Raw genomic sequence first — 25,430 nt, 5'->3', positions numbered from 1 at the left:
GCCCATCAGAGCCAGCTGCGGCCCCAACGCACGCACACACACACACACACACACACACACACACACACACACACACACACACACACACATACACACACACACACACACACACACACAACCAGGCTGATGAGGAAAACAGAAAACAGAGTTCACTCCACTAAAACAAGCCTAATGAAATAATTAATACTCTGTGGGCAAAAGACCACTAGCACCAGGTTAGAGAGAGAGAGAGACAGAAGGGAGGGAGGATGGGGGAGTCATCTGGGCCGAGGGGGGAGGACTGAGAGAGACAGATCTACTCCTCCGTACTCCTGATGTGGCCAGAGCTGTAGCGTGAGCAGAGCGCAATACACCCTCCTCTCCCAGACAGCCAACCCTAGGGTCAAAGGTCAAACACCCCGCACTAATCAGCAACTTGACCATGTATGATCTCCGGGCAGTGTCATAATCTGAAACAGTCTCCCTGACACACTCCAACACACGAACCACACCCAAAACCCCGTCCACGTGGGGGTTGGGCGCATATGAAGGGCGGAGTCGGGTCTGACCAGACGGCGTGGACAGCAGTGGGTCTGTCTGAGTGCTTCCTGACCCCTCTGTGTTGACATGCTTGTGTGAAGTTGATCTATTAAGCTGAGGCTAGGAGCTGCCAACCCACCCGGCCCGTGGACCCTCTCTGCACCCACGGTCCCGCTCCGCCTGCCCCGTGGCCCACGCGTCCCCACGTGGACGGCAGCCCCGTGAGCTCACCCGGCCCGGCCCGTGGCCCTACTCGGCCCCGACACACTGATCAATGCCATCGATCCGCTTACAGGCCCTTCACAATAAGCCTCCACAGCAGCTGACAGCCAAGGAAGATTTCTAGCGTCATTTGAGCCAAGTTAATCTCGTCATTTGTGCTGTCAGAGAAAAAGTGAAGCGTGCAGAAAGGAGGGAAGGAGAGAGCGGCGGCGTGAAGGAGAGAGCACGGAAGAAAGAGCTGGCTTGTTGTGTAAAGTTATAGCTGCTGTATGCAGCGTAGGAACGCTGACAGCAGAGAGGCGGAACTGTTTCACTACATGAAAGACACGGGAGAGAGAGAGAGAAACAGAGGACGATGGGCATGAATGACAGAGCATGAATGTTGGCACCGGCTCTGCGGCTGAGGTTAAAAACCTGTAATAGAAGTAAATGAGGGTTTACACTAGACGAGTTAGGCAGAAATGGATTAGCTTTCATCATGCAGGCAGGTGGTGTGGATGGTAGCATTTGTGAGCCGCTTCTCAGGAGTGTGTGTGTGTGTGTGTGTGTGTGTGTGTGTGTGTGTGTGTGTGTGTGTGTGTGTGTGTGTGTGTGTGTGTGTGTGTGTGTGTGTGTGAGGGTGGGAGAGAGGGTAAAAAAAGAGTGTTGCTGGTGGGCCCCAGCGTGACTGATGAGGTTTGAACAATCAGCCGCCCAGCTGTGTTTTCCATCAACACATTCCTCTCATCTCACGCTCTCCTTCGCTCTCTCCTTCCTGCCTCTCTCTCAGGACGGGCGGAGCGCCCCCTACGGACGAGACACTTAAGTGACCGGAACCCGTTTCACGGGAGGGCACTGCAGCGGAGACAGGCTCCTGCGTTCAACGCCCTCCGACATAATGCATGACCCAACCTGCAGTGGGAGAACGAAAATAAAAGAGATATCACAGGAACGTCATGAGTCGTAACAAAACCAAAACACCCAGGCCCAGTCCGAATGTCTTGTGCCAACGTGGAAAAACTCCAACATTCAATTCACGCAGGCCAAGAAAGTTAGCAGACGTCATGAGGACAAACAAAAACAACCAAAAAAACCAAAACAAAACAAAACAAAAAAAAAAAAACAGCAGAAACGTGTGTGGAGATATGAGCCTGCGCAAAACACCCACGTTTGCCATCGCCACGGTGGCGGGGGTGGGGTGGGGTGTGTGGGGGGGTGGGGGGGGATTATCTGGGATCCGATGGAGCATGAAGCCCATGCCAAACACTTTTTCCCCACTGTGTATCCTGGGTTAGGATCAGCACGCATGTCTGGGGGTCACGGCAAATGTGAGGGACTACTAACAAATAGAGTCGTCTGTACTGGCTGTTTGGACGGCGAGTGTTTGCCCACTACCGATGCACGCATGACCCCTCAGCCCTCGCGCCTGTTACGCTTCACCCCTTTTAGTGACCTATTAACCTTTCACCTCTTGAGAATCCAGGATTGCCTTAAACACACACAGACACAGACACACACACGCGCACACGCGCACGCACACGCACTGCGGGCCACAATGCTTAGCGGAGGAGTGTGGCCGGCACTGCGCTCTTTCCTCTGGTCACGGTGCCGCTCCAGTATGACAGGCAGCCGTGCACGTGGCCACCCCGAGGGGCAGTTATGCCTGCTGCTTGTCTTCATTACAGGGTTCCTGTCTTTCTCTCTCTTTCATTCTACCTCTCTCGTTGTCTCCTCATCATCGTATCTCTCTCCGGACAGCCTTAGCTAACCTTTACCCGGACGCCTGCACCGTCGCTGGTGTTATTAATGACACCAATTACTCCATCTGGTCACATCGAGTCACGGGGACTTTAGTGTGCGTGAGCGTTTGCTTGTTACGTAAATGAATAAGAGTTTCAGACAGAGGTTGATTTTCTTTATCACAGTACCAGTGCACACCCCTCCAACGTGATTGGTTGTTTTGGACCAAGGCCACACGTGATTGGCTAGACACCTGGCACGACGTGGGGCGGGAAGCGGCTGCCTCTGCGGCTGGGCCTTTTCATCTCATTGTCTGTCTGTCTGTCTCTCTCTGTCTTCTCTGTCTCTCTCTCTCAGGCAGGCAGACACACATCTGCAGGCAGCACTGCGGCTCTGCGCTGCTGCAGTCTCGCCCAGCAGTGGCCATTCCACTGATGACCTTACAGGGTGGAAATCACCCGAGTCAGCATGCCCGATAGATGAAGCTCCACCCCTCCTCCACCCTCAGATGTTTAGCAGAGCCAACACAGTGGAGTGAACAATGAGGACGCTTGTTGCGTTCACCTGCCTCGGGCTGCGAAGGCATTTCGTTATACACTGTCGGCTCAAGGTTATATTAATCTACTGCCAGCCCAGTGATTGGCTACCTCATCCCAGGTTCCCTCTCTGCAGATGTGGTTCGTGTGCGAGGCGGAGGTGATGGGGCGTAGCCTCTGATCCGGGCCTGGGGCAGGAGCGTCGTGTCCCTCCTAAACCCCACAACACCTCACTCCACCCAAGCCAAGCAAGCTGGAAGCTTAAACAGACATAGATTCTATAGACTCACTCTCTCTCTCTCTCTCTCTCTCTCTCTCTCACACACACACACACACACACACACACACACACACACACACACACACACACACACACACACACACACACACACACACACCTGCCTGTTGCAGTAGCTCTACAAGGTGTACACATGACTCCACAAGCAGGGAAGGTGCTGTTTACACACTGTCAGCATCACCCGGGGTAAGAGAGACACCTGAATCACTTCACTCAGGAGAAGAAGACAACTCTCCCCTTTCAGATTTGAGGAAAGCCCCACATAATCACCTACTTGTTGTGGTAAGAACAGTCCTTAACTTCACCAGAATATGAATATCTCCATCCAACTGTCCGATTTCAGGCATAAAATAGCACAATGTGTGCCTGCTGAGCCCAAAATGAGCCCTTCAGAGAAGAGTCATTCAGTCTAAGATCCTTAAACACACTCCCTCATGTCCACTGGAAACCACACCAGCCCGTCTGACATGCACGCCAGGGACAGAACAGCTCATAATTCTTACGGAAAATTCCTGCCTCGCTTCAGTGGCTTAAATCATTTTCAGTTAAGCTGCTGGACAAATGTAACAGACTGTCCACAAGTTGTCCTGGTACTGAAAAACCCACCACACACACACACACACACACACACACACAGGAGCAATTAAACAGCTGAGAAAACTAGCACAGCGAGTGGCAGCACACATGTCCAGGACAGGGACATCCTGAAATAAAGGCTGTCCAACTGAAGGTGCACACCTGGACGGATGCAGCTAATCCATTTCTGTAATTCCATAAGACGACTTAATCTGCCCTGCAATTCAGGAAGCGAGGTGCAGCTTAGCCAGGGCATGACCTGTGACGGTGTGGTGAGACGGAGAAGAAGAAGAAGAAGAAGAAGAAAAAAAGACAAAAAAATCAGAGCATGTCAGTTAAAGCCTCTGATTCAAAAGCAGCGGCACAAAGACTAGCTAAGCGCAAGAGCAACTGGCTAACCCCTCAGAGGAAGCAAAGCTCTCACAACAAGGCAAAAAAAAAGAATCAAAACTTCATATAAGCTTAATATGCCCTTGAGGAATCAACTTATCAAAAGGTTTGCGTGTGGCAGGAGTCCATTCAACTCAAAATGGCAGCCAAGCTTTGTTTTGGAGTGCAGTTGGCCTTTTCTTGCTCAGACAACTCCTGTACAGGAGAACTGAAGCAACAGTGCACCGATATGGCTGAATCCCATTGGCTTGTCGCCATGTCTCAAAAACCTATCGTTTTGGTTCACACACCCTCACCCGATGGCTCCCTGGCACCCAGATAATTTGCTAACAAAGCACTTCTGCAGCTGGGAACAAGAGGAAAAGCCCCAGAGTAAAGCTGCTCTGTGGTCTACAGTGCATTTGTAGCAGTGCAGAATGCTTAGTTTGCTTACAGTAAAGCCTTAACGTGGTGGTGGCTAGCCTGGAGACATGGAGACCAACAGGCTCAAAGCACCCACTGAGGCACCAGATACTTCTGAAGTAAACTGTTGAGGATGTCTGAACTACTGGCAGAAAAGAAAGTAGCTGGGTGACAGGACTGAATATTTTAAATCCCTAAGACAAATATAATTTTTTAAGTCTACAGTCCGTTCCAGATGAGGGTGGCGGTGCAAAATAATGTGGTCTGAAGTGGGGGAAACAAATCTACTAAAATGCTGGTAGTGTCTAATTTATCACAACTAATAGCAAACAGGCACCAGAGGAAAGTCCCCCTGGGCAGATTAGAGTTAAATGAAGCTCCACACTTGCAAGAAAGGAACTTTTAAATCTTTCAAAAAGCCACTTGGCATTGCAATTTTCAAAATGTTGAGACAATAACACAGATTTTTTTGGCACACAGTACATTTTTGTGGAACAGAAAGTTTGTAAAACTTTGGGTATTGTCTTCATAAAAATTCTTGCGTGAATGGCTCCTAAAGTGTGGTTTGGTTTTTGTGTAAGTCATTACAATGGAGGCAATCCTAACAAACAACATGTGTACATATCTTTACTGAGAAAAAACAAGATAATTGATGGAAAAAAAGTAGGTGAACATTTAATAAGGTCTTAAAAAGACAGTAATTGCTGTTAGGTATTCCAGTTACTTCAAGTTTGACATGTTTGCTGTTTAGAAAAAAACAACAACACAGCAGTTACCTGCTCCAACAGAGTTGCAACTGGAGTCCCATCAGAACAAGGCCTCAGAACAAGGCCTCAGAACAAGGCCTCAAAAACGTCGAGCTGGATTGAAGAGAATTTCTAAAGACGTTGGACCTCTCTCGGGGCCCCAGTAATGCAGATCGTTTAGTGAGTGCAGAACTCTGCACACCTGCTGTTCTCTCGGGGAGTGTGAAGGGACGTGTAGCTCTGCCCTTTATCCAGACCCAGCGCCTGCCCGCACTCTGTGGCTGGTCCTGCTTAAGTGCACACTTACGTTCCGTCTCCCCCTAAAGCGCATGGCCACTTGTTAAGACAGCAATTTCTGATTTTTCTCCTCCTCCTACTCACACATGGTTTGTCTCAAAATGCACCTTAATCAATTGCAAACTCTGCTGGGTGCTCCTTGCATCTAACGCATTTAATGCACTATATGAATTATACACATATCAAATAAACATTCTCTACTGCTAGGCTTACTGTAGTTGCTTGTTATTAAACATAAAATATTAACCAAAAATGATAAAATACGTGATTCGACCATGTCGACTACGTCAAAACACCAAAAAGTATTCCAAAAATAACCTGCACACATGACACTGATATGTCAGTGTAAATACAGAAACATTTTGCAAACAAAGGAATTCATAGAAATCTGGGACCCAGACATCACAAAGGGGCCCTGCAGGACCCAGCGGATCAAGTGTTGGAGAAGAGATACGCAAATAGTGCTTTAGTGTAACTGGCTCGTCATACTCTCACACATATGACACATGAGACACAAGAACACTTCCTGGAAAGCACATAAATGTGCAAACAAGTGCACCAAACCACGGGCGTGGACAGACAGCCCCACACCTGCCAGTTAAACGTCGAAGAATCTGCGGCCATTGATTGAACTTAATGTCTGTGTTCGTGAGTTCACCACGCCAGCGAAACACAAAAAGAAATGAATACGAGTGGTTTTCACGGAAGGTTACCACTGAAGAATCAACTATCCTAAAAAAAAAAACATTGCGGTCGTTAGATTCCTAAAGACCACCCAGAGCAATGCTTTGTGGACAGGCGAGAACGAAGTTGTGTTGTAACAGTGGAGAAAGCAAAACACCGCATACCAACACCAAAACCTTATCCTAACCGTGGAGCATGGTGGAAGACCTGTGATGACTGCTCCACTGCCTCAGAATCTGGAAAGCTTGTAATCACTGAAGAAAATTCAAATTTAAATTTGATTCAAACAAAGTTCTGCAATGAAGGCCTAGAGATCTAAAGCTTTGAAGAAGATTGGGACATGCAACTTTACGATGGCCTAAAGGAAAAAGCTAAGAAAGTGTAGAATTGTCTAAGCGAGAGATAATACACTAGAAGTCCTGTGAAATGCTCGGGCTTGATCGGATGCAGACCATTCACATGAAGCACCCCGACAAAACACGTCCAGCAATATAAATTGTTTGGCTGCATTGTCTGTTAAATATAACTTTAGTCATTATTTGTTTGTTGGGTCTTTATTATATTCTAAGGTGAAATCCAGATCACGGTTCGCAAAGGGTTCACTTTTCTGACACAAACGCAAAAAGTGCCAGAGCAAAACTTGAAGGGCTTTGTCGGCGGTTCTGGGGTCGTTCTGCTTGGGGTCTGAATGAGGTGCCATTTCCTGTGACAGCTCAGCTGGGCTCGAGCAAGCGATCGAGAAACACGGGGCCGACTCGCGATTGAGACGCTTTCGCTGGCGGCGCGGCACTTACTGCTCTGGACGCGAACGGTGCTGGTCCCGTTGCTGGTCCCCCCCTGGTTCTCCACCACGCACATGTAATTCCCAGAGTCCTCCAGCTGCGCACTGGCAATCTTGATCCTTGAGTTTTTCCTGAAACGGTGACACAAGGGAGTGATCAGACTTCACAGTGACTCAGTGAAAAAAGCGAACCCAAACCCTCAGGCCAAAGCCCGACAACACGGATGTCAGTACACGCCTAGCAACAGCTGATTAGAGATCAAAATAGAACCTTCCCAAGGAGGCTCAGTGGGGCTGTAATGTACGACTTTATACTGTAGATGGCCATTATATTGCTGTAATAGAGCCAAAAGTGGTTTTAGTGCCGAACATGACCAATAATGTCTTATGATGCGGATCGTGAAGGCCGCCCAGCCCGGCCTCCCATTACCCTGTGCTCCTAGAATCAGGTCCCAAGACCCATTTTAAACCCCTCTGCACTCGAGCGATGCTTTTCTCGTCTCAAAACTACGCTTACATTTTGGTTTCCCCCTTTTCCGTTTTTGAAAAACAAACTACAACTGCAAGGACTGTTTTGTCATCCGTCCATGCGGCCTTCAGGATCCAAGAAACCTGTGCGTGCATCATGGCGAACAATACTTACTTGCTTCCTCTGATATCGACTTCTTTGCTCTTTTTCAGCACAGTGCCGTCTTTGTACCACTTGTAGGAAAGGGGAGGGGAGCCTGAGGCCTCACACTTCATCGTTAATCTGCTCCCCTCGTCCACCACCACCGAGTGCCTCATAGGTTTTAGTGTTGGTGCACCTACGGAGAGAAAGACAGAGAGATAGAGACAGTGCGTCCTCCAGTGCAGGTCCAGTGGGGAATGCTGCGGTCTGTCTGTAGTCTGGCGTGTGTCCTGGGGCTTCGGCTCCACGCCTGGCCCCTTGACATACATCCAGGTCATGACTTAGGTTTGACATTGAGGGAGGTCTGGCACTGAGGTAGGCTCCACACTGAGTTAGGTTCAATACTGAGGTAGTATCCGCACCGAGTTAGGTTACAGACCATGAAAGGTCACACACCGAGTTAGGTTCATCACTGTGTATGGTTCCACAGGGTAAAGTTCATCAATATGTTGGGTTCTAATACAGGTTTCACACTGAGTTAGGTTTGAGACTGAATTAGGTTCCACACTGAATTCGGTTCAACACCGAGTTCGGTTTGACACTCAGCTAGGTTTGAAATATTTGCATAATTACACTGCATATGTGTTTGTTCTTCACTCTGAGCACGTGGGTCAGATTTCATAGCTGACTGGATTAACATTGTTTCCTTTTGTGCCTAGTTAAAGTTTCAGGTAATGACTGTCTATATTAGATATCACAATACACAATTTGTTATTGTTGTTTTCTAATTTCCAGTAGTGGGAAAGAGCTAACATGGATCTAAAATGCCAATTACTGAAACGTAACACTTTAAACAGCAAGCACAGAGAAATCTTGCCCACCACTATATGGGCCTGGGGAACAAACTTTTGCTGATTATACTAATACTTTAACAGTTATTGTAATTGAGAATGAGGATAAGCCTTCAGCTATTAAACAAAAAAGTTAAACCCCGAGGAAGATGGGAAAAGTGAAATCAACCCAACTGACATTACAGTTATACATGCTTTCCACAAACAAAAAAACAAAAACCAAAATCCCTGCAAATGGACACTAACAGGAAGGTAAAGACCTGTATCAAAAATTTAATAGCTGATTTGTGATTTGATCCAACCTGTGTGGCGAGGCCACAGTAGGAGGAGGGTGGGGTAAATGAGGCTGGATCCACACAGTAGCTAGGGGGAGGAGTCAGGAGGTGGGGGCGGGGCCTGTTTCCAGAGCCCACGTCCACCAGCCTTTTCAATGCAAGGTTATGTGACGAAGCACTAGTGTGTGCGTGCGAAGCGTATCACGAGGTGAAGATTAAATACAGTATCGCATGAAAAAAAGCAAGATGTGGTAATGTGGCCAGGATTGTCTCACTTCATCTCAGGTTTTTTCTCAAACTGCACATGGCGTAGTCACCCACTCGTCTCAAAGGTAGCTCGGCAGAGGAAAAATATCTCACTATCCATGGTCTTTTTTTTTTTTTAAGAAACATTTTTTAGAAACAGCAAACGCACCACAGAAAACAAACAGCTTTGTATACCTGGGTAATGACTTCAATTAAAATTCTAGACAAAGGTGAGCTAAAACCATCCCCAGTCAGACTGGTCTGGGAATGACCGGCCCACTTCCCTGTCCCAGTACAGGCAGAGCTGCTACATTTTGTGCGGTGGAATGACGCCAACGTTGTTCGTGCTGCCCCGAGGCCGGTGGACACCCCCGTGCAGGCACCTGTCCTGGTGCTGGGCTCTGGTGACAGAGCTCCGACTTCCAGTGTCACCCTGAGCCTTTGTAGCAGACGTATACAAAAGGGTGTGAAGGGATGGGTTCAATGACACTTAAGAGTCACAGCAAACGGAGTGAGGAACTGTGACTCTCCGCACGACTCAGGGGTGTGACGACGAGAAGAAAGCAAAGGCCCAGCGTACAGGGTGTGCTTCCAGGGTGAGGGGCTTCCTGGAGTAGTGTCTGGTGGTCCGCTGTAAGAAGGGAGTCAACTCTCACACACACACGTGCGCCCACACTCGGACATAAGGTTTGGAGCTGGGCGCTGGGTCAAAGGGTGGAAGTCCAGGAGATTTTGGATGGCTGGGAGAGAGGTCAGAGGTAAACAGGTACGACAGTCACGCTGTGCTGGGCTGGTCCTCCTGCACCATTCGAAACTCTCTGAGGAGAAACGAACAGCTTCTGAACATGATCTAACTGGCCATGCGTTAGAAACATTTTAAAAGACCTCAGAAGATTTTATTTTCAGTGCAGTTTTCATTGAATTTTGGGCAAAAAGCACAAATAAGCCATTAGTGTCATTAGTGCTGGATCATAATTGCCTTCTGCATGCTAGACAGGAGGACATCTCAACTGAGCCCAGGCAGCACAGTGGACCCTGGGTGCTGGGCGCTGGGGCTCACAGGGTGCTGTGCACTGAGGGTCACTACCTGTGTACTGGGGGTCACGGGGTTGTACCTGTGTACTGCGAATTGCGGGACGCTACCTGTATACTGAGGGTCGTGGGGCCTCCACCGCTGCACACAGGTGGCCCATTTCTCCAGCCCTTTAACACAACTGTCATGCTTCACTAGGTGCGCGACACTCTCTCTGCGGCTTGGCCCGTAATTCAAAGATGACTTGGAAATGCATAACCCTGGGGCTGGTGCCAAGGTTCAGCCCGAACACTCTAAATCACCTTGTCGTCAGGGGAACCGGCCGCTGTGGGGAAGGGGGGGGGGGGGGGGGGGGGGGGGTTTAAGAACGATTCAGATCACCATGGTGATCACATGCAGCAAAAAATCGCCACCTTTTTTTCGCAAGATGCCAAGAACGTGGATGCTGTAATCCAGAACATGCTATGACACCCTTTCTAACACCAGCAAACGTGGGCTGTGAAGAGGGCTTTCTGAGGAGACTTAAGTGCTCTGCTGAGCAGTGGAGCGAGGGTTCTGAAGAGGGTTTAGGGTTTAGGGGAGGGTTCCACGGAGGGTTTAGGGGAGGGTACTGGGGAGGGTTTAGGGTTTAGGTGAGGGTACTAGGGAGGGTTTAGGGGAAGGTTCTGTGGAGGGTTTAGGGTTTAGGAGAGGGTTCTGGGGAGAGTTCCAGGGGTGCGGTGTGGCAGGAGCAGACCCAATGCTCTCTCATTGGGCCACAAAAACCAGAGGCTTAAGAGCAACTGGATATCTCTTCATCTGCTGAAGGTTCTCACCATCCCACTGAGAGTCAAGTCAATGTTCAAAGAATCATGGGCCGTTGTAATTGTTTAGAAACTGTATGATGTTAAATGAGTGCGTTCGATATATACGGTTGGGAGAAACACCTCTCAGCTATACCATATTTCATTCTGAGGACCTTGTTAACATAATTCTGTACACACCTCTACACATATACATTTTAAAGCTCACCAAAGCCATTAATGCAAAGTTAATCAATTCTCATCTCTATATCAACACCAAAGCACAATTAGGCAACTCTGAGCATGACACTCAAACCCTTTACATGTACCTAAATCAGCCACATGCATCACATTCAAACAAAGAGACTCGGTCAGCAGCATCAAACAATGGGAGCTGTGCTTGAATGGAAATGTTCATCCAGCAAAGGGCATTTAAAAATCCTTAGTGAACAATAGAATACTGTGGTGAAATATAGTGGTACCGTTTGGTCAAGTACATGGCAAACAAAATGTTATTCTATGTCAGGTCATGAAAATGTCACCATCTGCATTCATTCTAGGTATTTCACTGTAGTTCCTTCAGTATAGTTACATTTCCTTACCAAACAGCATTTCAGGGGTTTGCCTATAAAATGAGTTTGTCTATAAAAAGATTATGTCTGCTCATAAGTATCTTAATAATCTCTAATATTAGCCATTATGAACGGAACCCCTTCAGGTTAACCATAACCTCCAACAATCATACACAAAATGGGAAAGTTCACATAAAACACTGCAACAGTATAACATGACCTGGTGAGGAAGTCATAAATTCTCTCCAGGAGCCACAGTATTTAAGTACCAGTGCCTGTATGTGAAGCCAAGCACCCCTTCTCATCCCCCAACTCACGGGCACTGTGGCCCCTGGACACACACCTGTGGCCCCAGCACACACACCTGTGGCCCCTGCCCTTGGTTCCAGCAGTGCCACACTGCAGCTAAAACCACAGGCCCTCGCCTCAAACTTCCAAACACATTCAGTAATGCGAATGGCTCCAGCGGCTTCCAGAACTGCGGGAGGCCCGTAGGAATTCTGGCTTCTTCTTATTTGCCCTCTTCTGGCATTCAATGCTAAATTTGGACTTCAAATCTGGAAGTTGAACATGATCACAGTCACTCTTGAATGAATATGTCTGTTATAACACACCAGAAAATGAAAACTTGGACATTTTATTCTCAATCACACTTGTTTAAGTCGAAAGATTCACATGAAATCGGAAAGAACACAAAACAATATATGGTTTCAGTTGAGAACTGACAAAAGCACAAGTGTGTCAGCCGTGAGAGGGACTGGGTAGTTTTCACATCACACTCACATTTCACATCAGCGCCACTTCAAAAGAACAGCAGAGAAAAGACGCTGCACTCCTGCAAGCGTCAGCTGTTATTTTAATCATTTACTCATGTTCACTGAGCATTTCAAATCCATCACTCCAGCACACACACTTCATCAAAAACCAAAAACTGCATTTAGGCCACAGAACGGATCCGTCACCGCGACATGCCGTCTTGGCGAAGTGAGTCAATCACTCTCATTGACTGGCTGGGTTTTTTTTATTTCCTCTACGGCTCGACTTCAAGGCAGTTTCGGTTATCGGACCCTCGGCGCAAAAGAACAGGAAGTGTGAAGTGAAGATAGTGTCATGGTTGCCGCTGGCCTCCCGGGGAAGGCCGTGTGAAACGTGCTCCCAGACTCTCACTTTTCTGTCTCCTGGTTGTTGCTTTGTTTCCAGCAGACAAAGCAGAGGAGATTAGCATTGTGGAAAGACAACAGATGACTGGTGGTGCTCATGGCTGGGGCCTTGCACCGCTGGGTCCGTGCACCGCTGGGTCCGTGCACGTGCACCACTGGGTCCGTGCACCACTGGGTCCGTGCATGTGCACCACTGGGTCTGCACTGGTGAGTTCATGCACTGCACGTGCACTGCTGGGTCTATGCATGGGCACTGTTGGGTCTGCATACATGCACTACTGTGGCGCAACCAGCAGGCCTCTTAACTCAGGCTCGCATCGCAAGAGCGCAATTCAACACCAGCCAGACCAAACTTCAGGAAGACAATAATGGGAGAAGTGCAAAGAATAACAAAAGCATTGTCTGTCAGAGGGTGCACAAAAATGGCCTTGGGCAATTGGGTAATGGAGAAACTCCCAGGAGGTCCAGGCAGAAGTGGGAAACTGAGGCGAGGTTGGGGGTTGGTGGTTGAGGGGCAGACAATACAATAGTGTGTGCTGTCTCTTGGAGCTGCTAATCTAATGGGGGGATCTCAGATCAAGGTAAATCCTCAAAGTCAGAGTGTACGATGTCTTCTCCTGAGACCTGCTCCCCTGGTTTGTGCTTAGGTTTGCGGTATCACAGGAGCCCATCCTGTCTGACCAAGGCTTCCTCAACCTCTGCTCCACGCACCAGCCGCAAAGCGTCGGAGCAAGACGACAGCTCAACAGGGCACAGGACTTGGAAACCCCAGGGCTGATGGGACAATGGTCTTTGTGTATGGAAAACAGGCGCTTTTTTCCCCCCCCTCCTCGACCCTGAGGTCAGACTGCAGCGACAAGCCGTGGCTTGCAGGACCATCGACGGAGAGCAGAGCGGAGTGGAGAGAGAGTTCGCCACTTCAAACCATTCAAACAACCACGAGCCGTGAGTCTGCAACACTGCATGGACCCGCCCGCAGCGGGAGCCCCACACGCATGCAGCGGCCCCCGCCGGACACGCTCGGTCCAGCGGCTCCAGACACCCAAACCACGCGAGCCGCCGGGGGGGGGCTGCAGCCGGCGGAGGGCAGGACGGGGGGGCTCGACGGCCGTGCGCCGCCCTGCCGAGGGCTCGGTCCCGATCAGAGGCCTCGGCCCCGATCGCGAACGCACGCGTCCATTCACGCCCGGTTGCGCAGGGCACGGATGTGTCGTGACACGCCGCCCGTTTTAGGAAGTCCTCCCGTATGACAAAGCAGCCAGCAAGACGAGACACGGCGAGGGATCCTGGCCCCGTGCCTCGCTCCCCTCCCTTTTCCACACCACGCGTGGCGACACACACACACACACACACACACACACACACACACCTTCACCGTTGTGGTGCCTTTGTTCGTTACCTGTGTTGGCATCAGGGTTCTTTCTGTTGCGTTCCTTCTTGCCTTTCTTCTTCCCATTCCTCTCCTTGTTCCTCCGCTCAGACATGGCGTTGGTGAATTAAACACAAATCCGCTGGAGGGTAAAAAGCTCCGAGGAGGGTGGGGGGGGGATGGGGGGCAGAAGAAAACCAGAAGCCCACCGCTGGTCCTGGAGGGAATGTGTGACAGGCGCACACGAGACTCTAGAGTTGTCAGAGCTCTCGTGCCCTATATACCCTCGCTCCCATCACACAGGGAAACACCTACTTACACACCACGAGAGAGAGAGAACGGCAGGGAGATAGTGGAGCAAGAGGGAGAGAGAGAGGGAGTATAAAGGAGAGAGAGAGAGAGAGAGAGAGAGAGAAGGGGAGGGAGCAAAGCAGGCATTTCCCTTGCTGTCAGGCAATTAACTGTTCCGTGCCTGGAAGCGTGGTCTGTCCTCCACGCCTGAGGCTGGAGCTCCTGCCTGGCACACTGGGAGGTGTGCAGGGAGCCCAGCTCAGCACCCACCGCTGCCACCTCCCTGCTAGGGTGGGCTTCCCCCGGCCAAAGGTCAAACGGCACGGCGCTAGAGAGCTGTGCCGAGGCGAGGTGTGGAGACGTTTCCCCCCTAACCCACTCCAAACTGCACATGCGCACCCACGTACCCACCCACACGCACACGCGCACACACACACACACACACACACACACACACACACACACACACACACACACACACACACACACACACACACACACACACACACACACACACCATGAGTCTACAAAACCTCTCCCTGGCCCCTCCCAAGCTCGTTTTGCATGTCCGTGACCAAAACCAGCTTACACTGCCCCCCAGGGCGCCCCGAGAGAAACAGACTACCTGTGATGACGCAGCAGCCAAACCAGAATGTGCATCCAGTAGTGCCGCCACTCTGCTGGTACAGCGGTCCAATAGAACACTATCTAGCCACATCTCCTCCTAGATCTCATGTGCTTGTTCCGTCCCCCCCCCCCCCCCAACACCAATAATCCCACCCTCCCACGCCCCAACCCTAAACGAGTCCCAGCGTGTCCCTGCCAACAGTCTTCCCCACTAGCGTACCGTTAGTAATACTCCAGCGCTTAGGCCGACAACCACGACCCCCCCCCCCCCCCCCCGCCCCCCCAACTCCGCCCGTCCTCCTCCACCCGCACCCCTCCACCTCCTCCAGGCCAACCGCCTCCCCGTGCGCGTCTCCGCCGAGCAGGGCTTCCGTGTGAGGATGCTGACGTGTGAACACAAACCCCCGAGGGAACGCAAGGCGAGTTGTAGCCATGCGAGGATCTCCTGTCAACTCAGCTACTACAGCACACTGCGGGACGTCCCGTGGACATGTCAATAAAGAGACACGCCGCGTCCCCGTCAGGCGTGGCCGGCAGTTCAGTCCAGGCAAACAGTCTGCTATTGGTTAATTGATTTATCTGATTGCAGCACACGCTAGGAGGATTAGAGGAGCAGAGGTTCGTCTCGCACCTTCCTGGTTATCTAAGTGTGCACCTCCTCCTCCGTATCGCTCCTCCAAGCATATCCAGAGCAGCCAGAAGCTCCCGAACGAGTGCTGGAGAACAAAAGGAGAAATTAAGAAAAAATAAAGAATAGGGAAGAAAAAGAAGGAAAAGAAAAAAAATGAAAAAAGAATGGCTCGAAGAAATCAGATTTCAACTGTAATAATCAATGTAAAAAAAGCTCTCCCATATGGGTGACTAAGGAGACCTGGTCGCCGGCGTGGCAGCGGGTCAGGGCCCGCTTAGATAACCACTCTGATGATCATACCCACGTCTGCCGTGCATTTGCCTCACGACCTCACCGGCCTCGTCGGTCTGCCCCCGTCCGCCGTGGCGGAGGTGAGATGTTTCCCAGCCTCCACACGCTGTGTAAGCGAGAGAGATGCGGGCAGATGACAGACGTTTGTTTGAGAACGGTGGCTGATGCACTACGGCCACGGCCCCAAGTTCTCAAAAACAACAAGAACTTGCAACATCTATAGGGGCTGGATCTCCTTCCTACCCCCGGAGCGAGTGCGGAGTCCAGATAAGGGTGGACAGCCTCGGGTCCAGACGCCTGATGGGCCCGGCTATTGTTGGACCCTTAAGCCAAGCACCTCGGCTCAGATAAAGAGCAGGAGATAGACGATCATAGCAGGGAGCGCATAAGGGCTTCCTTAAAAAGCACCTCTATCAAGATACGCCTGTGCGCCCCAGATCTGCCGATTGCCATGTCTCCGCTAGCGACATGATGTCATTCTGTAAACAATCGCTATCGGACTGGGCCGAAGGCGCATATTCCCGGCGTCATAACGCGAAAGGTGAGGTCAGCCATTTCAGCAGAAAGCCCGTAGACCGTTTTCCTCTTCCCTCGTTCCCCCCACTGCCTTATTGCTCCCGCTGGGCTGAGCCGCTCCGGTGTGACGGGGAAGGTCTGGTTTGGTTTCGACACCTACGCAGTGACAGAAACCAGAAACAAAAGTGTGTGTGGAGAGGCAGAGCGGCACGGTGAGGAGCTGCAGTTAGAGCAGGGCTGCATGGCGCCTCCAGTGAGTCACAACGCTGCGTCTCCTCAAACGCATGTCACCATTCAGAAGAACGGGGTGTGTGTGTGTGTGTGTGTGCGTGTGTGTGTGCAGGGAGGAGGGTCATGTCCCAGCAGGCCTTGCCACTCAGCACAATCCTCCACTCAGACAACTTCAAAGGCCAAGTAACATCTACCGGGGGTGGGTGGTTGTGGGTGGGCAGTGGTTTGCCGGTGTGTGTGTGTGTGTGTGTGTGTGGGGACGTGTCCGACGGTTTCCTTGTGGTGAGCGAATCTGTCAGTGGTAATGACTGAGCTGTAGCTGCTCCGGGTGTGGGTCAGAGAACACCCATCCCACACCGCCGGGCAAGATGGGGCTTGTTATCTCCTGGTGCTCGTGTCTTTGCCACCTGCATACGTATGTGTGTGTGTGTGTGTGTGTGTGTGTGTGTGTGTGTGTGTGTGTGTGCACACGTGTGGATGTGCACGTGTGTGTGTGCGTCCTTAGTGCGTGCATACAAGTGTAGTCGGTGACATGAAAAGGAAATTCACTGGAAGCGATAGTTCATTTGTCTGTAGGTGTCGCAAAAGGAAGAGATTGCGTGTGGGAGGGACGCGTGCGCTCACCAGGCAGAATGGACGTTTACACGCTGGTGGAGATGCAACAGGACGATGGCAACGCGGGACATGGAAGGAAAGGTTATGATAAACAGAGGCGCGATGCGATAGGCACGATCAAAATACACCAGCAATCACAAAGTGTATGAGAGTGTATGAGAGCGCATGAGAGTGTATAAGAGTGTATGGTAATGTATGAGAGTGTCTGGGAGTGTATGAGAGTATATGGGAGTGTATGGGAGTATATGAGAGTGTAGGGGATGTCCTGTAATGCTCTCTCACCCATATTCATGCTTTCTCTCTCTCTCTCTCTCTCTCTCTCTCTCTCTCTCTCTCTCTTTTAATGAAACAACATCCAAAGTGTTCGACTTTGCCCTCCATTAAGAAGCATCTGTTGTTTCTCAGCAGCTACTGCCCCCAGGCACTCACGGCTGGGATCGGCAGGGCGGAGACGCTTGACATTAAAAGTAAATAAAAAGAATCTGGAGACACCTCCTCACGAGTCGGGGGTCAGACTCCCCCAACTGGCCCTTTCACAGGCCCCCTCTTAGGCCCCTCTCTCTTACCCCACCCCCACCCCCTACCCCAACTCTTCCTCCCAGATGGGAGAAGATAAGCCCCCTGTCCTTCCCAGCCCAAACCCCCCCGGCCCCTCACTGAACCTGCACAACATCACACTCCACTGCCATTTCACCAGCGTGGGAGTTTATCTTCACAGGCCTAATGGTTTTAAACACCCATCTGGTTGTTTAGATGGCCGAGCGGCTCTCAGGATTGGGTGATGGGGAGGGGGGGGGAGTGGCCAAAAGGTCTCTCAGGATTGGGCGCTGGGGAAAGGGGAGTGGCCAACAGGACTCGCCTGCCGCCAGGACCGAAAGGTGAAGCCTTTGATCGCCTAATGGCGCTGATAGTTATTCTCAGGGCAGAACTGGGTCTAAAGAGAACTGTGACTAACACTGCCAAACAGAAAGCACACCTCTGCACGCCAACAGGGCGTGGGGGCGTGGTTCCCATGGAGGCCCGCGAACGGGGCCACGCGGGCCGGGCTGGGACACCGGGGCTGAGGCAGCTGTCCTCTCAGACATGACCGATGTCTTCAAGCTTTGTTGAAAGCTTCCTCGCTCAAGGTCAGCAGAGGCTCCTATACAAACACACTCACACTCACACACACACACACACACGCGTAAACCCACCACTGCTAAAATCTCCACAGTCAAAAGTGGGGGGGGCACACTGAGGTGGGTGCTCTCCGCAGCACTGCAGAGCAACGCTCGCGTGACAGAGCCGACGAAGAAGCCCACCAAAAAGAGGCCGGGAGCAAACAGACCAACGCACGCCGCAGTTTGGCTGCTGCCATCACGTTTGTAAATAACCGTGGCACATACGCACACGCCCCCGTCGGGTGACACGCCAGCCCAGGGTTCCGCGGCTCGAGGGCGAGCGCGAGCGTGTCGGGTCTTAACAGGGAGCTGCTCTCGCACGGACCAGACTCTGGGCTGTTTCCGCAGAGCACCGCCGTCACCATGGAAACCATTCAGGAAAGAGGGAGAGGGAGTGAGGAAAAGATAGAATTAGAGAGAGAGAGAGAGAGAGAGAGAGAGAGAGAGATGTTGCAGTTGCACCACATGAAAACACCACGTCCATGAGGTAGCTCAGTCTGAAGGCTAACGTAATGCTGCTGCCTCCCATGTGAGACACATCACGCAGAGAGAGAGAGAGAGAGAGAGAGAGAGGCAGAGAGAGTAGGAGACAGAGAAAGAGAGAGAGACAGGGAGATGAGCGAGTGGGAGAGAGAAAGAGAGAGGAAGAGAGAATAGAGAGAGAGAGCGAGACAAAAAAAAAAAAAAAACGGCGAGAAACATAACAGGAGACTGAGACATTCCTGCACTGAGCGTGCCACTCAAGGCCACCATCAAATTGCGATTCGATCATGTGTTCCATCTCACAGCTGTCAATCATGCAGGTGTCTCCGCCTACCAAGCCACCGCGCTATCCGCCCCCACCAGGGCAAACTCCACCACCCTGCGCCTTCATTCACCTCATCGTTAGCTGATTAATGGTGCTGTACAGGAAGGGGTGGAGGGACAGGGCTGTGGATGGACGGATGCGTAGCCCTCTGTGGCTTCTTCAGGGTTGGACCCTAATGCAGGGCTTCTTGCTGTATGGCACAGATGTGCACGCGTCTCCCGGGGGGTGGGTCGGCGCTCTGAGGTAGACGCATAGCAACACAGCAGCCAATAGCGTGCGAGCGGGCACTGGCGGCCCGAAGAGTTCTTCCGTGCGCGTTGGCTGGGTCACACGGGAGCAGCTCGCCGCACGCTAGCCTTCAAAAAGCTTCAAAAGACTTCCTCGCCGTCCAGGCCAGCCACGCGGGCCGCCCCGAAGGACGGTACGGACGCTGCCCTCCCCCTGTCGTGTGTGTGTGAAAGGCTTCGTCAGAGCTCCCTGTGAGCAGAGCAGCGCAGGTGAGCCACCCTGTGCCAGCATGTGAGAAGAGTTCGTTCCAATCCCGTGGTCTACGCGCTCGACTAGGGACTCCAACTCCCAGGAGCCAGTGGGAGTGACAGACATCGTTCCTCAGTCAGCTAAACAGGACTCGTTTCCTCGTTCTGCGTCACTGGATTATCGATTCGTTTCACCTGCCGCTAGTTTCATTTTCGCTATTTATATGTTTGGTTTTTTTTTTTGCATTTGTTCTGAGTGGAGTATTGTCAGTGTTTCCAGAGCGTACAGAGTGTTCTAAATGCGGTGCGTGACCCGTAGTTTCTCATATTTCCCTCGTAATTTCTCTATTCTCATCCCGTCTCCGTCACCGTCACTTGGACACCTGCAGTGTGGTTCCAGAGCCGGAACGGCAGCTTCCTACTCACTGCAGAAGGAGAGAAGAACGTTGTCTCCTCCAGGCCGCCGTGGGCCTATGGGTTAGCACATCCTGTTCGGCGTCCGAGATCAAACAAGGACTGAAAGAACGGCTTCCTGATGAAAGTGCCAGTGTTTTGGAAGGTAAACAGATAAGCCCGGCATGACTCAAAACCGGCCCCACACGCCGGGCCCCCACCACAAGTCGGTTAGTCAGGCGGGAGCCATGGGAGGGAGGCCGCACGGACGATCTCTGCCGATCTTGCTGCAGATACAGGCGGGAGATGATCTACTCCGAATCCCTCTCACTCTCTCTACCAATTTCAGATGAACAGACAAACACACTCCCACGTGCTCTCATACAGTTTAACAAACACGCGCCCACGTACTCTTCGCCAGTTGAAGGCAAACACATGCGCGTGGTGTCAGACGCTCGCGTGTGGGCTAGCGCAGAGCTGACTGCCCTGATTGCCAACTGTCATAGCTGCTCAGCCTAAAACTCACCTGGCTGTATGCCCGCCCAGCCACTGGGGGTCCCGCGTGTGAGCCCAGCCACTGGGGGTCCCGCGTGTGAGCCCAGCCACTGGGGGTTCCACGTGAGCCCAGCCACTGGGGGTCCCGCGTGTGAGCCCAGCCACTGGGGGTCCCGCGTGTGAGCCCAGCCACTGAAGGTCCTACAGTGATTTTCCTAGCAGGTAGCTGTGGCAACATGGAAGCAGGTGCTTATCGACGGTGGGTAGTGTGGGCACAAACACTACAAACACCTCCCAACACCTTACATACCCTCACATGCCCCGACACCCCACACACCCCACACACCCTGCACGTCCCTCACACCCTACATGACTGCCCCCCCCCCCCCATACCCCACAAACCCCCAACTTCTCCAATCAGGATCGCATTCCTAGCGCACTCACAGCTCTGCCGTTATCTCGAGAATGTACAGGGAGCTCGGCACAAACATGTCACACTGAGGAAGCTCCCTGTCCGCATGCACATACACAGACGCTCACACACACACACACACACACACACACACACACACACACATCCCTCCGCCAGTCATTTGCATGTGTGTTTTTGCTTGGAACCGAGGAGCCGTGGCTTATCGAGGGCCCTGCTTATCACTTTTGTTTTGCAGTGATGCAGAGCCTTCCCGAAAAACAGCGCACAGCTCTGGCCTGTCTGGCCGGCTCGGAGGCCAGACCTCTGGGACCAGCGAGGAGGCAGTTGGGGAAGGGGGGGGGGGGGGGGTCTATCACAGTGGTTTCCAGATAAAACTGGAGTAAAGATGGTGGGGGAAATGGATTGTGTGTCCTCCCCACACGAGTGTCAGATCAGCCCCCCCGTGAGAGCGGGAAGCCCCCGGGTGACTCCACCTTGCCTCCGAGCTGCAGGCTGCAGTTGAGCGGCCTGCGATACACTCGACCCCCCCCACTCCAACCACAGCACCACCTGCTCACGCCATGAGGGTGTCAACCAGATAGCGTTCAAGACGAGCCCACACGGAGGAGAGTGTCTACGAGAGCCACTGGTCTGTGAAATGACCCACCACAAAAAAAAAGACACGAGGCTGTGATCCACGGTAGTAGTAAAGATCACCGACACTATTTAATGAAAACTTCGGTATTAACCAGATTGATACACAGATATATATATATATATATATATATATATATATATATATATATATTACTAAGGCAAAAGAAGCACAGAGTTCCATGTTGTCAACGCACACATTCACAGTCAAAGACCAAAAATCATGCAGGTACATAATTACAGTCCTGCTGGCCTGGGCGATCACAGAGGCTGTGTTTACAGTAACAGTATGCTCTGACAGGAATGCTCCAGAAAAGGTACATCACCAGTCAGGTGACACGTAGTTGGAGGTGTGTTCCTCACACAGGGACCCTGATAACTCTGTAATGAAAGATAACAGTACAAAAAAAACTAAACCAGAACATTAAAAAAAACATGCTAGCCACGGGAGCTAACAGACTCCCGACAGCGCCGCACTTGACTTAGGAATAACAGCCATGCGTTAGAGAGAACACCACAGGGCTACAGCGAGATCTGCTGGCCACACCCACAACCTTGGCTCCTCCTGGGTCAACGCCCAAAAATGTGACTCCTCCCACTGCCTGAGACCTCACCTGTGACCTTGACACTCTTCCTCCCAGTAACAAAATACACAAGGAAGACTATTTGCATTCCACAGCATCCAGAGAAGAGCACATATAATAGCAAAACACAGACGCACATAACAACGTATTTAGAAAGGGAAGAGGGTCACCCGAGTGACAGGGCTGGTGAATAACACAGATTTTCAAGAATAAGCTTGTGTTTTGTTTCACATGCCATAAATAATACATCACTTTGGGAGTAAACTTAGTCTTCCTAAGAGAGAATCTCTCTTTCACAACAATAAAAAGCTAGTCAGGATTTAGTGATTCATTTATGTCTGTGTTATCAAACAAATGGGGTTTTGTTGCAGTGCAGAGTATTGGAAGCTGATTCTGTTATTGCAGTCCAAATGACATTAGGACGCCCTACAAAAGAAGACACATGGTTTATTCAGGCTGATTCCCAAACAGAAGAGAATGGAATCTCCTTTATAACTATTACATCATGGTACAAACCACTAACACCTTTAGGGAGGCATTTTGATATCAACAATTACATGATACAATATAAACAATATAAACAAATATTTTGGCATGCAAAGCCCACAGAAACACACTGGAGAATACTGTTTTGCCATTATGATCTCACCAAATATTTACAGGAATTAGTAAGACTGAGAAAGATGTAGTTGAATTTGGTAGTAATGAAGTCCTAAAGGAAAAGGTGAGTGTGACCAGAACCTGGCACTACCCCTAATCTCAATACTCACTTTGTACACTAACTGGGTCATGTAAATGATGAAGAACTCAGTCTACCAATTTTAGGCCATACTCAGTTATGCAAGCCCTGACACTACAAAGGTATGTGTCACTCTGCTGCGTATTTCTTATATTCTGAAAGTAGATTGTCTTGCTTCGCTTAGCTGCCATTACAAATTACAGTGAAACAGAGTAAGTTTCTCCTGGAACCACTCCTTTCACTCCAAGTCACAGATTTGACATATTTATTACAGGGCAAACAAGATATAACATGAAATTATTAGCTAAAACTTCCTCCAAGGCCTTGAGGACAGGAACATTTTACTCTATGAATAGAGGAGTGTATCGCCGGTCATCACACACCTCCTGTTTCCGAGGCGCATGAGTGTGCCAATGAGGCCAGCCAGTATGCTCCACACACACACACACACACACACACACACACACACACACACACACACACACACACACACACACACATCTACATATGCGCGCGCGCTCACACACACACACACACACACACACCATCTCCTCAAACTCGCAGCTCTTTATCTATCAACAAAAACACGAGAGGGAGACCAGGGCGGAAGAAGCATCCGTTTGCATGAGGAGATAGACATGCTCCTGTATCCAGCCTGCTTCCAACGACCGCCCTTTCATACCCCCAGCCGTGAAAGCAGGTCATGAAACGAGCGAGTTAGGCTGGGGTATATCTCCATACACACACGCGCACACACACACCCCGTCACCACCTCCCCCACTCCTGGACACAACTATGTGAGCTAGGCCAGAGTATATCTCTGCACACACACCCCACGTTCTCAGCCATGAAACCCCCCCCCCCCCGGACAGAACTCAGCCGAGCGGCAACTGATTTCTTTTCCATTCAGTGGAATGTGGGTTTTTTGTCTCTCAATAGAAACCCTGAGGTGTGTAAGTGGGGAAAAAACCAATCCAACAGCGGCGACGCTGCCAGAGCATGTTTGAAAACAAGAAGGAAAGGTAAATTAGCCCGTACGCACCACTGCATGGCCGACAGCTTGTCCATCATCCCTCCCCCTGTCAGCACTGTTCTGGGAGCAGGTCCAGCAAAGCCCTCAGATACCCCCCCCCCCCCCCCTTGCCTCTACACACCCCCCATCACTCCCCTCATCACCTCCCTCTTGCCCTTATACACCCCCCCCCCATCTCTCCCCTCATCACCTCCCTCTTGCCCTTATACACCCCCCCATCTCTCCCCTCATCACCTCCCTCTTGCCCTTATACACCCCCCCCATCTCTCCCCTCATCACCTCCCTCTTGCCCTTATACACCCCCCCCCATCTCTCCCCTCATCACCTCCCTCTTGCCCTTATACACCCCCCCCCATCTCTCCCCTCATCACCTCCCTCTTGCCCTTATACACCCCCCCATCTCTCCCCTCATCACCTCCCTCTTGCCCTTATACACCCCCCCCATCTCTCCCCTCACCCCCACACACAGGTGACTCCCAGTCCTCCCACTGGCATTGGCACTGGGCTGAGAATGGGGGGAGGAGGGACAGACGAGGAGAGGGAAGAGTGACAGGGAAAAAAAAAACGAGTGGACGTGGAAGGCGAGACAGCAACAGGAAACTGGCAGAAGAAAGAGAGAGAGGGATCTGTTCGAAACCTTCCAAAACAACACATGATAAGGGCACCTAGGGGATATGAGCTTTGTGGTGACATGCTGCGACTGGAAAACTGAACCAAAGCACGCTGCCATTTCTCCAGTAGGGGCCAAAGGGCCTCGCAGGCCATCCAAATAATTAGATTAGCAGCACCGTGTGAGCAGATTCAGAACCACACGACGACAAGGAGCTTTCCAACCGGCATATGGGACAGAAACAGGACAGATCCCTTGCGAACATGCGTGACGTCTAATGCGATGGGCCTTGAACCTCAGTGAAGGCGCAGTAGGCTCCAAGTTCACTGAATAAGTTTTTAACGGCCACTTATGCATGTTACATTGCAGCATTTCTAGAGACTGGATGATGTTACACCTTAAAAAAAAAACAGTTTTACAACTTTTATACAACTTTTACTTGATGAATGCTTTTCAACCCTAATAGTCTATTCAGGAATGATCTATTATTGCCTTTTCTTTGTTAAAAAAATAAAATATAAAACAGTTTAACTGTTATCTAATGCGCGACCGGCAGGCGTGGGCTGGACCATGAATAAGGCTGTTTAAACAGCGCTCCAAACACACATCCCGATCCAAACACACATGCCCGTGAATGGACGGCGCTCCAATCACACACAAGGAAAAACCCTCGCCGTCCACCCCTCGAATGCAAGCAAAAGCAAAGCCGTTCATTCTTTTTTAAGCCCTTTCGTGTTAAGACACACGTCAGTACACACCTACGACATACCTGAGGAAACAAACACGGCTCGGGGAC

General features: G+C 50.9%; 1 protein-coding gene across 2 annotated transcripts in view; it reads right to left on the bottom strand.

The window, feature by feature from the left end:
* The window catches only part of LOC143482149 (pro-neuregulin-2, membrane-bound isoform-like), a 50,772-nt gene that overhangs the window by 12,023 nt on the left and 13,319 nt on the right, over window positions 1-25,430 (bottom strand). Inside the window, exons 1-3 of one of the 2 annotated variants that reach the window (XM_076980424.1) lie at window positions 14,099-14,666; window positions 7,814-7,976; window positions 7,184-7,302 (exon numbers count right to left, since the gene is read on the bottom strand). In XM_076980424.1, the coding sequence (XP_076836539.1) occupies window positions 7,184-7,302; window positions 7,814-7,976; window positions 14,099-14,183 (367 nt within the window). In that variant the 5' untranslated portion in view covers window positions 14,184-14,666. Of the gene's footprint in view, window positions 1-7,183; window positions 7,303-7,813; window positions 7,977-14,098; window positions 14,667-25,430 lie in introns of those variants that run through there. The other variant, XM_076980423.1, reaches the window with a different exon arrangement.

Source organism: Brachyhypopomus gauderio, chromosome 18, assembly GCF_052324685.1.
Source record: "Brachyhypopomus gauderio isolate BG-103 chromosome 18, BGAUD_0.2, whole genome shotgun sequence".
NCBI lineage: Eukaryota > Metazoa > Chordata > Actinopteri > Gymnotiformes > Hypopomidae > Brachyhypopomus > Brachyhypopomus gauderio.
Note: the sequence above shows the minus strand (reverse complement) of the source record. Positions and strands in the feature narration are given on the sequence as shown.